This window comes from Aspergillus pseudonomiae, assembly GCF_009193645.1.
Source record: "Aspergillus pseudonomiae strain CBS 119388 unplaced genomic scaffold BDV37scaffold_40, whole genome shotgun sequence".
Lineage (NCBI taxonomy): Eukaryota > Fungi > Ascomycota > Eurotiomycetes > Eurotiales > Aspergillaceae > Aspergillus > Aspergillus pseudonomiae.
In genome coordinates this window covers 67642-80385 of record NW_022476032.1, presented here as the reverse complement: position 1 = coordinate 80385, position 12744 = coordinate 67642, and the positions used below count along the sequence as shown (strand labels likewise).

The window sequence follows — 12744 nt, the reverse complement described above, 5'->3', positions numbered from 1 at the left end:
TAAGTTTCGGATATGAGGTGTTCACCCTGAGAGGGTTTGAGATCTTATTTTTGTGGTAAGGGGGTCTAGCAGCTAAGTAGACTTTCTATTATATGTTGACTGTATGCAGAACACATACTGCAAATGTAGCAAGTATACTACACGAGTCTGGATTCCTTCATGGAAAATCACCACAATGCCGGAATTGAATCAACAACAACAACAACAACAACAACAACCCGGAAAAACAGGATCCACGGCTGCACAGCAGAGATTGAATTCACTTGTTGGGCCAATTGCAGCCGTCGTATTACCGTGGCTCTGCTGGGGTCGGATCGCCTCCTGTGGGTATAGTGATATGGTCGGTTTCGGAATTGGTCCTGGATGAAAGGGACGTGGAACGGGTGGTCCTGTTCTTCGTTGTACCCCGCTTCGGCTTGCTCAGGGTCTCTCAACCTGAGAGAGAAGGTCGCGGTCCCTTGGTTCTGACGTGTGAGGCATAGGTGTGAGCTTGGGCTAGCTAGGGGGCTGGTTGGGTTGCACGGTGTAGGGCTAGGTAACGGTTTTATTGTGCTTGACGCGAGGGTCATTCTATGCTGATGGATGGTGGGTGGGGTCGGTGCTGTTAAAGTAATCGTGGAGTAAAGATACACGTCATTGTATTCTTTTTCTGGGGATTTGCAATCGAGCGAGTGTATTTTGTATATGATAATGAAGTCCTGATAGGCGAAGCTGACACTGATTATATATGTAGTGCTCTCGAGACACCATGGCACCGTCTATCGCATTACGAGATGGTTTATCCCAGGGTACGCCCTGATATACATGGCTCACCCGGGCTGTTCCTAGCCCAGCCACCCAGGCGGCGCCCCGTAGTATCGATTCACATACGTGGAAATGACATCCGAGTACGACGTGCGGGGAGCTACGCCGGATCTATCGGAGGATGGGTCGAGATCGGACCAAGGATGGGAAGGGAACAATGGGCCATAGGTGACGATCTTATCTTCGGGCTTGTCCAGGGCTAGCCAGCGCTTTGGACTCGAGCTCCGTGCCATATGACACTGGACGCTCGACGATGCGACACGACAAAGATATACAAAACTGGTTAGAAAGACCGTTATGAGGGTCGCAGGCGCCTAAGTGGTTTCCCGGTGAGGCTGCATGCACACTGAACTGGATCGATAGTGGCTGGAAAAGGCAGGAGCAGCGGTCGTGATCCCAAGTCATTTAGTAAGAATGAATGTTATCCTGGTTGCGGCCAGTGCTTCGACCGGGTTGTGGACCGTTGGTCATTGGACAGCTCGCCTGCGATGCTTGACGGAGTGAACCCATACTGGTGGGATGTCAGCAGCGTGTCACCTTGATATCGAATCCTTCTGCTTTGCTCGAGTCCTTTGTTCTGCACTCTGCCTAAGCTGGCAGGTCACGCTGCATTGTCAATCCTCCACTTACGGAGCCGCGATGGTGGCACAGCATATCGCGAAACGTCAGCGATCCTGGCCGATGTACCCTAGCAGAGGACTGAGCTCGAGCCGGTGGCCTTTAATTAGGTGAGCTATCGAGGCCAGGCAGATACTTACCTAGGTACTAGTTACCCTGAATCTAGACTTTCTCTTGTTTTTGCTGTTCGCAAGGGAAAGATAGACCCTCGCAAGCTCAAGGCAAACCACAGAGACGGATTGGTGCAATTTGAAACCCAGTATAAGATGCGTCGTTCCAGGTAGTCAGTCCTCAGCGGACTATGTGGCCCCTGCTATTTTTATCCAATGGCGGAGGCGAATCTACCGCTGCAAAATCGTTGTATGGCTCACTTGGTCAATAAGGTATGGATGGACTATCTGTATAGGCATTTTTATTTTTCTTTATAGATAACGTCTTCCTCTCGTTGGTCTATTTCATCCCTAATGACCTTGGATTGGTGTTGCGTGGCCCGGGGACCCTACCGGTCTATGGAAGACTGAGGCCTAAGGTGATGAGTGTCAGCCTCGCCTATACATCACAGAGATACATAGGCAGCTTCAGATACCTCTGGCTCTAGTACACCTATCGTCACTCCCATCCTCAACATTGTGCCTCCTGCCTGAACTATTGGACCCAGCTTGCCTTCGCTCCGTGCTCTGTCCATGCCATCCGAAGGCCATCTTAACCATGTCATCGTGAGTACTACTTCCCTATAGTCAGTTTCTGCCTATCAAATAAGCTGACACCTACTTATAGTGCCCGTACCATCTCCAAGAGGCCACCCAAGCTTCGTGCTGCCTGCAATGAGTGTCATGCCGCTAAGGTAAGCGGGAAAGCACAGATATATTTGCATAGAAACATGAGATATAACTCTCGTCCGTAGGTCCGCTGCTCAGGAGAGAAAACTGGCTGTCAACGCTGCGCTAATCTTAGCCTGGACTGTATCTTCTCGATCTCAAGGATTGGGAAGGTGCCTGGGAAACGAAGCAAAGCCAACCGCGCCGCAGCAGCAGCCGCCGCCGCCGCCGTTACCGCTCCCCCATCATCCACATCGCTCACATCGCCCTCTCGCCTGGAGTCCACAAATGAGACAGTCGCATCATTTAAGCCATTTTCACACGCTATCAAGGATGAAGGCGGACAAGGGATGACTCCTTCAGCACGCCATATCCCGTCCAACTTCGCCGTAGATCCTATAATCACCCCGTTAATAGTGCACGATTATTCGAGCAGCATGCAATTTTACCCCGGGGATAGCTGTGTACAGGATGGTCTCTCCCTCACAGACACAGTACCCACTTCAACACACCATATAGCTCATCCTCTGGGTCCCAATATTGACCTGGGCCCCCAAGAACCTGGCAACTTCTGCTGGTCCTCCGACCTGGAGCCCCTCAGCGCCAACAGCCTCCCAACCCCGGGACTAGAAATCTCAGCGAGTAGAGGCTCCTTAAGTCTCGACCGTCGCCTCAGCCACGACTGGGAGATGGAGACGAATGTCGCCAGCGGTAGCTGCAACCCCAGTCGATCTTGCACGACTTCGATCCGGCAGCCCGCAACTCCACCCGAGTACCTCGCTGATGATGTAATATACCCGGTCAGCGCCTTGGGAAACATGGGCCCAGAAACGAGCTACACAGTGTACCTGCAACTGCTGCACGACATCGAACAGACACTCGTCATGGGCCGGCAGCGCATGAAGGAGAACCATACGCTCGACGCCGTACTGGCCGCCAACCAGCAGTACCTGACAACTCTCCTACATCTGACCGAGAGCCTCGGTTTTGAGCAGATGTACGATGGCCACTTGCTGTTCACCGTTGCTTTGAGCAAAATCATCACCCTGTTCAACTTCGGATACCGCGACTTCACACTGCGGTCAGAAGCACATCAGTCCATGGGCTGTGCGGAGCGCCTGATCCGCTTCGGCGTGTTCGAGATAGACTTCGTCGAGCAGAAGGCTATCTGCGAGGGCATCTTCCTCAGGGAACTAAAGCGCGCGGGGGTGTGCCTTTCCAGATTAATGGACGTGTTGTGTCGGGAGAAATTCCCATATGCCCATGGCCGGCATGAAAAGTTATGTGAGGAGATGAAGCAGCATTTGGACCAGTTAACGAGTGCATTGGAGGCGAGCGAGGCATGATATCACGTGTTCTTTTTCTCCCCTTGACTTTCCTTTCCCTAATAATCTTTTATATCGATTAATACCGCTTTATACCGAAGAGATTGGAGATTGGTCCTCACAGACAGCTGGTCCAAAAAGTCCTAATTCGTATACCCTGGCGGAATGGATTTACATAGGTAGTGTCAAGGATACACGTCACCACTCATACATTGTAGTTGTTTTCCTTCCTGATCTCATCCACGTTCAATTGAGCGCAGTAAGGATATAAGAATGCTCTAGCCCTGGTATATAAATCGTTTCTTTAGTATTATCATTGTTAACAGGAATAGCTTTGTTATGTCTCATCCACGAGCAAATTTTACTCAACGTAAGCTCACCCAATGAAGTAAATGTATGTGCTCTCGCCAATCAATCCAGTCCAACTATACTAGTAGTGCTTGGATCTAGACATTCGGCCTCCGAGAACGGAGCCGTATACTTGGATGTCCCTGTCTTCTACTCCGTAATTGGGTTATAAATGGTCTCATTGTTGCGTTTAGTGTCGTGTATGAGGTCTTTAATTTGTTTATTCTGGGTTGATGTAAGAGATTTGATGTAATAATGCGAGGTATACATGGAGTGTAAGTTGAATTAATAGTTGAGGTAACTTATGTGTAAGAGACAGGATTTTGCTCTGGAAAATGAAATGTCACGAGACCATTCACCTGACCCTGGATAACTATAATGAGATCTATCGAGCGAGGTTTAGAGAGCACTGTGAATCATTTCCGCGTAATTGTACCCTATCACAGCAATGTAGAAATACTTCGTCATTTACTGTACATCTACAACGGCTAAACATCACCAGCACCTGGATTGAGCAGCGAAACCCACTTCGAGGAATACGAGAACCACAGATCATATTCAAGACATCAACTAAGCAACATCACAGATCCTGTCAAAACATCCATCGTAATCGCAGCTCATATATAAATTAAGTATTAACAGACCGGTCAGGGCCATCATATCTCAGAGGCGCTGCTTAAGGAGACCAGCAACGGCCACGTGGGTATCAAACAGAAGGAAAACATTCTTGCCAAGACATGCTCTGATGTGGCAGAACTTGGGTCAGAGTTCAAATGAGTGACTAGTAGTGGATCTTCTCTTCATAGATAGGTGGAACACCCTTGTCCATGTCCCAGTGGATCTTGTTCTTCTCATCCAACCACGCATCTTCGTCGGTGATGGCGATCACCCGCGAGGTATGCTTTACCTCCTGCTTGCTCACGCCGAGTTGATCGCGAGGGATCCAAAGAAGAGGTGGCTGGGAGGTGATGGAGGGGTGGAAATATGCGTCGCGTTCAACTTCGGGGGTATAAGTTGTGATAGCCGAGGCATTGGGGACAAACCGCCGGAGATGGGTGTAGCTATCGTACTTGTCTGGGCGCAGCCACTTGGTCAAGAAGTTTGCCTTTGGCTCCGGAGCTGGTCCGGTGAGGCCCTTTTCAGCCGAATCAACGTTAGTAACATCGTTGCCGATGCCCTCCTTTCCAGGGACACTGGCGCCGGCATCATCTGATTGCTCGCCCTTCTCCTGCATCAGAAGGGCTTCCTCCTCTGTTTCCAGATTCTTTGGGATATAGTTGATGAGAGGATCCAGCGCTTGATTCAGAGAAACATGGTAGATGACCATGACAACAAGGGAGATGATCATGAGGATGAGAGGACCGAGAGCAATTCGGCGAGCACCGGTTGCAATGGCGAAGAGACCGATGAGACAAACGTTGAGCAGGTAGCAGCCGACAGTGATATGCTGCAAGGCGCGTGTATAGGCTTTGCCCTGAGTGTCAATGTCCGCATTGGACACATACAACATGTTGTACCGGTAAGCGAAGTAGAACAGGTACAGACCAATGGTCGCGAACCCGAGCACCAAGGGAGCGATACACGAGTAGGTGATGGCTATTCACAAACAGGCGCAATTAGCCACATTCCATATCGAAACGTGAATAGAGTACTTACCGACGACTACCAGGAAGGTGAATGCAGGGTATACCGTTCCCCAGCCTAGACCAGAAAGTGAGGACCAACGAGTGAACATCTTACGGGGGGTATTGTCCAACAATGTGCCCAGAACCTTGCCCAGGATTAAACCGGAAATCTGAAGAAGCGCACCAGCGCTGAACGACAACCCCTGCAAGATGATGTAAGAGATGTAGAAGTTGGAAGCCTGTGGGATCTTCTTGGCCAGGAGCGATGCAGCAGATGTCGGATTGTTGATGATATCCGAGACCACACTCGAAGCTGACGATGCAACAGTGACAACCAGGAATGTTTGGACGACTTGAAACGTGAAGTAGAAGTTCTGGGTGGTCAGCTCGACAGCCGCAGCGGTCGGAGCACCACCAAGCTTGGCCATCACTAGAACAATAATGAGCGATTATTCAGAATTGAACTCGTTGTCGAAGGAACTTACATCGCAGGATAATTGGCAACAGAGCCATCAGCACGGACTGCAAGATAGTAGGCAGAAGACCAGTGATGACACCTCGGATCCAGCTTGGGACATCGTTGATAAAGCGAAGAAAAGGGACCTTCTCGGTCAAGAAAGTAATGTTCGAAATGGAACCAACCACGGCCGTGGGAATTGCCCAGAAGACGATGAGGGCGACAACGAATGCGATAGTTGCGAAGTACCGAATGACGCGTTCCCACCATCGAATACGGAGGTTAGACCAGATAACCTGAGTGGGCTCCAGACCGATGTAGCGGGGCGCCATGTGCAGAGGCAGATTGTGGGCCACTGTAATCGCATGTTAGACCAATCTTGCGACACCATTATGGCAGATATTAAATGGAGCACAGCGAACAAACATACCGGACTGATAGGCAGACTGAGCATCTGCCTGATGATAGAATTCAACAAAAACCGAGGAAACCAACTTTGCGTCGCCAGCTCGGTGCTTGGCCTGCAGCTCTTCGATCTCAGGAGTCAAGCGCTCAATTTCGGATCGGGCCCAATTGATCGTATCAACCTTCTTTCCAATGAGTAGTTTGAGTCTATGCGTGGGCCTCTCGGACGGTTTAATCCAGCGGGCTGCAACTGAGCCCGACTCGTCATTGGGCTCTTCGCTGGGGGTCGGGGGGCCGTCTTCAACAGAGCCCTGTTTCTTCATGGCCTTGAGGCGTGCCTTGTTCGCGAGAGTGATAAGCTTGGTTTCCGCAGCTTCGAGCTTCATGGCAGCATCATCACGTTCTTTCACTTTGTCGTCCAATTCGGACGTATCGGTAGTGATCCAGACATTCTTCACTTTGTCAGTACCGAACATTTTGCGAATCTTGTCACGATTGAGATAGTCCTCAGTAACAGCGGTGAACAACACGGTCCGAGACGAAAGCCGACTGGCGTATGCTGGGGAAAGGGCGTAGGCGTGGCGCAAATTGATATAAAAGATACTTTCACGTGTAACGGTGTACATGACAAATCCTTAAGAGAGCGATATGTAAGATTAAATGAACATGGAAGAGCTCACCCAAAACTTACCAAGGAAGAGCCATGCGACAAAGGCGTGCGCGAAGTAACGCTCGTACTTGCTTTCTTCGACGTTGGACATGCTCAGAATATTCAATTGTAAATTACCCCCACCGCCAGTTGCATTGATGGGAAACAAGATAGGGAACGTCATGCACGCGCCCACGAAGCATATCATGGATACCAATTTAAGGAAGCGAATCAGGAGGTAAGCGTCCATCGAATGGTGTTGCAGCACGTATTCATCAGGCAATTTGTACATGTCAATGATCCAACCCCATGGGGTAGTAGAGGTGGGAGGAGTACGCTCCCAAGATTGCAAGGTTCCTAGGTATGTTCGCGGCATATACGTCCGGCGCTGACTGCGACGAAGAATCAGGAAGATCAGAACCATCACTCCTGCCGATATCAAGGCCGGTACAAGAGTTGAGACGAGTGCCGATGCCGTTGGTGGAGTATTGCTGGGGTCATCACTGTCATCCTGCGTGTTGTTAGATGTGCCCACGGCCCAGAGCCGATCAATTTGATCGTTAGCAAGTCGCAACTCACCCGTCGGACGAGATGATGGAGGCCCCTCAGGCCAACATCGGAGAACGCCATTACGGCTGGGTATAATTTCTCGTTCCAATGTTGCCCTCGTTGAAGCGCCCTCGAATTGATGTTGATTCAGGGGATAGCGCAGTGCGGAAGATGCGATAGGCAACTCGCTGCGGGTTTTGGCCGCGATTGAATGAAAGATCGTCGATATGAGAATCGAGTTGGGATGAGAATTTTGGGAGGGAAAGAAAAATGAAAAATAAGCAAGGTGGATAATGTCTAGAAAAAGATAAGCGAAAGAAGAGAGGGACGACTGTAGTTAGTGTATCAGCCCAGCTGGAGAAAGGGAGATTAGAAAAGAATGATACAAGAGAACCCAAGGGTATGGATTCAAGGAGGGGCTGATTTTAGTTTTTGTTTTTTTGTTTTTATTTTTTTTAGAGTTATTATTATTTTTTTCTTGATTTTCGTTTCCTTTCCTGGTTACGGTGATCTTTGGTCAGGAAAGTCAAAGACGAGAAGGCATGCCAATTGGACTCCCAAGAATGAGAAAATCAATCGGGTGGTTCTTCGGGAGGGAGGAGACACTTACGTAGATGCCCCAAGCTGAATATGCTTTGTACCTTGGGCACAGAGCTTTACCGGGGAATCGTTGGTAACTAGCGACAGGAGTCGTGGGACCAATGCACACCAGAGCCAGTCAGCACCATAACCTGCGACGAGTGAAACATGGATCTGAGATGCGATCGCGAGGCAAGCGGGAACTTCACTGATCATAAGTAACCGATCAACTCGTAGCGCTAATTTAAAATTAAATAATTTTCAAGGCTAAGAACTCTTTGTGGGTTTCCTCATGATTCTAATTTTACGGTACCACAACAACCTGTTTAGCCATAAACTGTCCTCTCAAAAGAGAAATAGCATCAGCTCAATTCAATGTGGGATGGAGAAGAATAATGTCAATGTGCGGCGTATAATAGGACAGATGATACTCCGTACAGATTCTGTAGTAGCAATCAAACAATGTAGAACTTGAATATGACCGAAGTCAGGATCCCAATGATGCCACTGACGGAAACCTTGAAACCTCACCAGATAAGAGCAGCGGGACTAACGTTTTTTGGGTTACGAGAGTGGATGACTTGGCTCAATAGACCACTGTTAGCGTCAAAAGAAAACTCTCTGTGATTTTCTCGTTTTTCCTGTCATAATTGTCCACCCTTTCTGTGTCAATCCCATACAGAGTATACTCCGTATCATTGTGGCAACACCTCCTGACTCAGGTTCCCAGGTACAGTTCATCACCCCAAAGTATATCCATGGGTACCTCAACTACAGCTGGGCCAACCTTACGTATTTATGGACCCCGGCATCGAGGAACGGGTACCTGTTCCTGTACCTTACCGTACTGATACCGCTGCCTAGTAGCACAACCTCAAGGAAGCCGTTGTATGTACATGTACAAGCCATGGTATGTTACTGTAAATTAGTCCAGTACCTGAAGTGAAGACAATTTGAAACACATCCATTAAAGGAGGCTTCAGTCGCTTCAGTTCCTCAACACCTTTCCCTTATTTTGTCCTGGGGGTTCTTTTTCCGAAACACTTCCCACAACACGGTATGGGCACCGTACACTGGTGTAATCTGGTGTAATACAACTCGAGAAATCTACGATGGAGGTGTGGCTAGTGCTGCTGCCTGTTTGCGTTTTGCCACTGGCCTAAGCTGCGCCGATCCAACCAAACCTGTTGCTGATCAACACCCTCCCGTGTCTGCACCAGCCACACGAATTAAAACCCTACTACTACCAGCATGAAGTCATCCTCTCCCGACCGAGTATCCCCGTCCGTGGGGTTACGACTATCATTACCGATAACTGAATCAAAAACTTACAAGATAGAACATTCATGGGCAATTAAAACCAGTTGCCTCAGAAACTTTACAGCCCTATCATGGCATCACCACCCTCAACAATCGTTCATGCCTAGTGCGAACCACCAAGGCCTTATGGGTACGATGTTGCTCGCTACCCAGTAACGACCATGAACAGGTCCACAGCATGGTCCACGCTGCTTCTGACGCTTACACGTTCATGGCCTTACCGTGTGACCTATCGTGGGTCCACTTCCTGATCTGGCATTGTTTCTCGGATGTACCGATCGGTCAAGCCACACCTCCAGCCTGGTTAAGGTTGCGTTTGGAACGTCATCTGCCACAGCCACACGGTTTACATATGTGTTCGGTGTAGGTAGATCATCGTGATATCATCTTGGGACGAGGATCCTAGATTGGTTGTGGTTGTAGGGGTTCGACGGGGGGTTGGTTCGCTGCTTTGATTTGCTAGAGATTAGTCGTTGCCTTCTATAGAAGGTAGGAGAGTCGAGGAGTGGGATTGGTGGCTGTCTTTCACTGCCTGGTTGCTGGATTTGGTATGGAGTAAAGCTTATGGAATACACAAGAAGTGATCTGATCCATGGAGACGAGTTGTATGGGAAGGCAAGAATTTGCTGCACACAGGAAGAGATGGGGTGACTGCCAAGGGTTCGCAATGAAATTACTGGGACCGACTGTGGTCTGATTGGTTCAGGATATATATATTTCCTTTTCGAACCGGGTCTCCTACTACTAGTAGTATTGGGGTAGCTAGTCTTGAACTTGCAAGGTGAAGGACGGGTGTTACTACCATCGGGACCCAGAGCTTCCCTGATATACTTCTCAACAGCCATGAGAATCCTGTGCGGTGTGATGGCATTCCGGTCTCTATACTAAGAAGACAAGTCGGTCACAATAGACGTCTCTGCAGCTGAGTGCTTCGAGTTCTTCTTAGAAAGCATGGTATATCTTTAACGAGAGTAAGCATAATGTACATAAAACACCCCACTGTCTCCTATCCCTTGCGAGAGAAAGTCTAGTTCGTACTGGCCTCTGGTCGGTATGCGTAAGATAATACACGTCCCATAGTTATTAGTTGCAGGGGATTTGGGAGCCGTACAGAGGGAAAGTGACAGCTTGGCACCTGCCCCTGTGTCAGCTGTAGTATATACAAGAAATTAAATCCAAGAATCAAATGCTTAGATGAGATTGGCGCACGGCTGCCTGCAAACCGTCGAAAAGTTGTCGCGTCCTGAGAGGAAGTCAGAAGAGTAAATGTGCATGAACAAAATAGTAGCCCGGGTTGGATGTAGCTCAGAGTTCTTCCTGGACCTCTGGCACAGAGCTGTACAATTCTCTTTCAAATACATCGATCCCCCGGATCGGTGGAGTGAGCATCAGGAGGCTGAAAAGAATTTCAGTGAAAAGGAACTGAAGTTCTGGTCGAAGCCGCTTGTACAATTTCAACAGCTCGCTCGTGGACCAGCTTCTCTCAGGTTCCTGTAGATCGGCTTCATATCCTTCGAGAAGGAGGAGCCACACGAAGGACTCGCATGCGGGAAACCTATCGAGTTCACGGTCTTTCGCAGTCGCGCGTAGATGGTCGAGAAAGCGGCCGGTTTTGTTGGGAGAACCCTGGAAATCCCAGAGGGCGGCTGTGATGTATATCAGAGCCGCAGTACGCGTGAGCTCCTGCGTCGGCGCATTCTTCGTTATAATGTATATGCGTGACTGATGTGGAACATGAGAAGGACGAGGTCCGCTGGACAGCAACGGAAACAAAGGGCTATCCATTTGAAATGCAGAGCGACGCTGGGGAACTGATGACAAATACGCATCGGAACTATGTTCTAGCATTAAGTCTTCTGCTCCTCGAAGGAACGTGACCAACCATTGCTGGCCATCTTCGGAAACTGCTGGATGAAGCGGCATCAACATAAATTGCACATAATGCAAGAATGCTTCAGCAACACAATGAGATCCCGATCTGGAACGGAGGATCTGGACAGCCTGGTCTACGTATCCTCTGGCGAGCTGCCTGCTGCCAAATCTTTCTTCCTGTATTGCCATCCCCGTCAAAGCCATTGCTAGACTATCAGTGTCGATCTCCATGCCGCCCTTCATCACCTGTTCAATGCCCTTTGTGGCTCTCCCTAAGTGCTGTTCCACCTCAGGGCTCCACTTTAATCCATATGCGTGTGCCCTCCAACGAGCGCAGTACGCAAGGACAACAGACTGAAAAGGCAGGGGATGGTTGAGGACCGCCCGGAAGACTTGGTCTTTGATTAGTCTAGGCTCACCTGACCAGTATGTCAACCTGTTTGTCCAACAGTCCATTAATATGAAATCCTCTCTTGTGCAGGCTACGGGCAAGCTATCAAAAGGATCTTTTCTGGAGGCGTCAAGTAGGGTGACTGGCGAAACAGAATAGAAGGCAGGTGCAGAGCTTTGGGGCCCGACTGGTATCTGAAACGCCTCTGGGTGTTAGTAAGGCAATTGACTGTGCTGAAGCTCCAATTACGTACTGAGACCTCTTTAGGGACAATTCCATCCTCAGATCGCTTGTATTCAACGACTTCATTGTCATCGCCACTCAGTAATAACTTTTTCTGCTGCCAAGAGAGATAGCGAAGAGGGCGATGAACTCTCTTATCAGAGTCGCTCCGAGGATGCGAGTGTTTAAGTTGTTTTCGTTTCTCCTGAACATGATGGCGCATAACATGTGCTCGCTTTTCTCGGGAAGAAGAGTTTGAATCGACAAAATAGAAAACTTGATTCTTAGATGGGTCATCTGAGGTAGGTAGGTGCCTTCGCCTTTTGACCTTCACTGGAAGTTGACCGGCATTCTGCGGAGTCGCTGTTGCGAAACTTTGATCAGCTCGCGAGCGAAGAAAAGGAAATAGAAACTTGGATAAGAACGCCAACCTTGTTGTTCTGAGCCGGTAGAGAAGTCTTGCGGCGCTGAGCTTGGATCGGAATGTGCCAAATTAACCAAAGGGGGAGTGCCCACGGACATTGCGAGCCGCCTAGTGGCAGTGGACTCGAGCAATCTGACTGACGGGACAAAAGCTAAACCTCCTTAGAGGTGCATACCGGACAAGAGCTTTACCAGAAAACCCCCATAGATTGAACCAATTTGACGGAGGAGTTCATTGCAAAGTTGCGGTCGGGGAAGAGAATGACGATTGACGATCAAGATGCGCCGAAGGAATCAGCCATAGTCATGCTTATCAACGCCCGGCGTCGAATGACCCCG

General features: G+C 49.3%; 5 protein-coding genes across 5 annotated transcripts; 1 reads left to right on the top strand and 4 right to left on the bottom strand.

Moving 5' to 3' along the window:
* Positions 1-2105: 2105 nt before the first annotated feature.
* BDV37DRAFT_272133 (Zn(II)2Cys6 transcription factor domain-containing protein) lies at positions 2106-3586 on the top strand (the record flags this gene model as incomplete). Its single annotated transcript, XM_032084822.1, has 2 exons — positions 2106-2138; positions 2327-3586. The coding sequence occupies 2 exons, from the start codon at positions 2106-2108 to the stop codon at positions 3584-3586; spliced, it is 1293 nt and encodes a 430-aa protein (XP_031940680.1).
* Positions 3587-4619: 1033 nt separating this feature from the next.
* On the bottom strand, positions 4620-7807 carry BDV37DRAFT_142469 (putative DUF221 domain protein). Its single transcript, XM_032078852.1, has 6 exons — positions 7629-7807; positions 7092-7560; positions 6426-7034; positions 6024-6350; positions 5570-5968; positions 4620-5509 (listed from the first exon to the last, which is right to left on the bottom strand). The coding sequence occupies exons 1-6, from the start codon at positions 7677-7679 to the stop codon at positions 4695-4697; spliced, it is 2670 nt and encodes an 889-aa protein (XP_031940679.1). The 5' UTR covers positions 7680-7807; the 3' UTR covers positions 4620-4694.
* BDV37DRAFT_142468 (uncharacterized protein) lies at positions 7808-8588 on the bottom strand. Its single transcript, XM_032078851.1, has 2 exons — positions 8209-8588; positions 7808-8095 (listed from the first exon to the last, which is right to left on the bottom strand). Exons 1-2 carry the CDS (start codon positions 8391-8393, stop codon positions 7936-7938), a joined length of 345 nt encoding a protein of 114 aa, XP_031940678.1. The 5' UTR covers positions 8394-8588; the 3' UTR covers positions 7808-7935.
* Positions 8589-9766: 1178 nt separating this feature from the next.
* Positions 9767-10572, bottom strand: BDV37DRAFT_142416 (uncharacterized protein). Its single transcript, XM_032078850.1, has one exon. It carries the CDS (start codon positions 10340-10342, stop codon positions 9881-9883), a length of 462 nt encoding a protein of 153 aa, XP_031940677.1. The 5' UTR covers positions 10343-10572; the 3' UTR covers positions 9767-9880.
* Positions 10573-12710, bottom strand: BDV37DRAFT_142415 (uncharacterized protein). The gene is made up of 3 exons (XM_032078849.1): positions 12414-12710; positions 12014-12345; positions 10573-11954 (listed from the first exon to the last, which is right to left on the bottom strand). Exons 1-3 carry the CDS (start codon positions 12502-12504, stop codon positions 10803-10805), a joined length of 1575 nt encoding a protein of 524 aa, XP_031940676.1. The 5' UTR covers positions 12505-12710; the 3' UTR covers positions 10573-10802.
* Between the last annotated feature and the right edge of the window lie 34 nt (positions 12711-12744).

Bases quoted from the DNA above. Each gene is read 5' to 3' on its own strand.
- BDV37DRAFT_142469 (XM_032078852.1), bottom strand. From the start codon at position 7,679: ATGGCGTTCTCCGATGTTGGCCTGAGGGGCCTCCATCATCTCGTCCGA. The intron at 5,969-6,023 runs GTAAGTTCCTTC...TTATTGTTCTAG, and splicing joins GTTGCCAATTATCCTGCGAT to TGATGGCCAAGCTTGGTGGT. The intron at 5,510-5,569 runs GTAAGTACTCTA...GTTTGTGAATAG, and splicing joins CACCTTCCTGGTAGTCGTCG to CCATCACCTACTCGTGTATC.
- BDV37DRAFT_142416 (XM_032078850.1), bottom strand. From the start codon at position 10,342: ATGGCTGTTGAGAAGTATATCAGGGAAGCTCTGGGTCCCGATGGTAGT.
- BDV37DRAFT_142415 (XM_032078849.1), bottom strand. From the start codon at position 12,504: ATGTCCGTGGGCACTCCCCCTTTGGTTAATTTGGCACATTCCGATCCA. The intron at 12,346-12,413 runs GTTGGCGTTCTT...GTTTCGCAACAG, and splicing joins TACCGGCTCAGAACAACAAG to CGACTCCGCAGAATGCCGGT. The intron at 11,955-12,013 runs GTACGTAATTGG...GAGGCGTTTCAG, and splicing joins TTGTCCCTAAAGAGGTCTCA to ATACCAGTCGGGCCCCAAAG.
- BDV37DRAFT_142468 (XM_032078851.1), bottom strand. From the start codon at position 8,393: ATGATCAGTGAAGTTCCCGCTTGCCTCGCGATCGCATCTCAGATCCAT. The intron at 8,096-8,208 runs GTAAGTGTCTCC...CACCGTAACCAG, and splicing joins ATTCAGCTTGGGGCATCTAC to GAAAGGAAACGAAAATCAAG.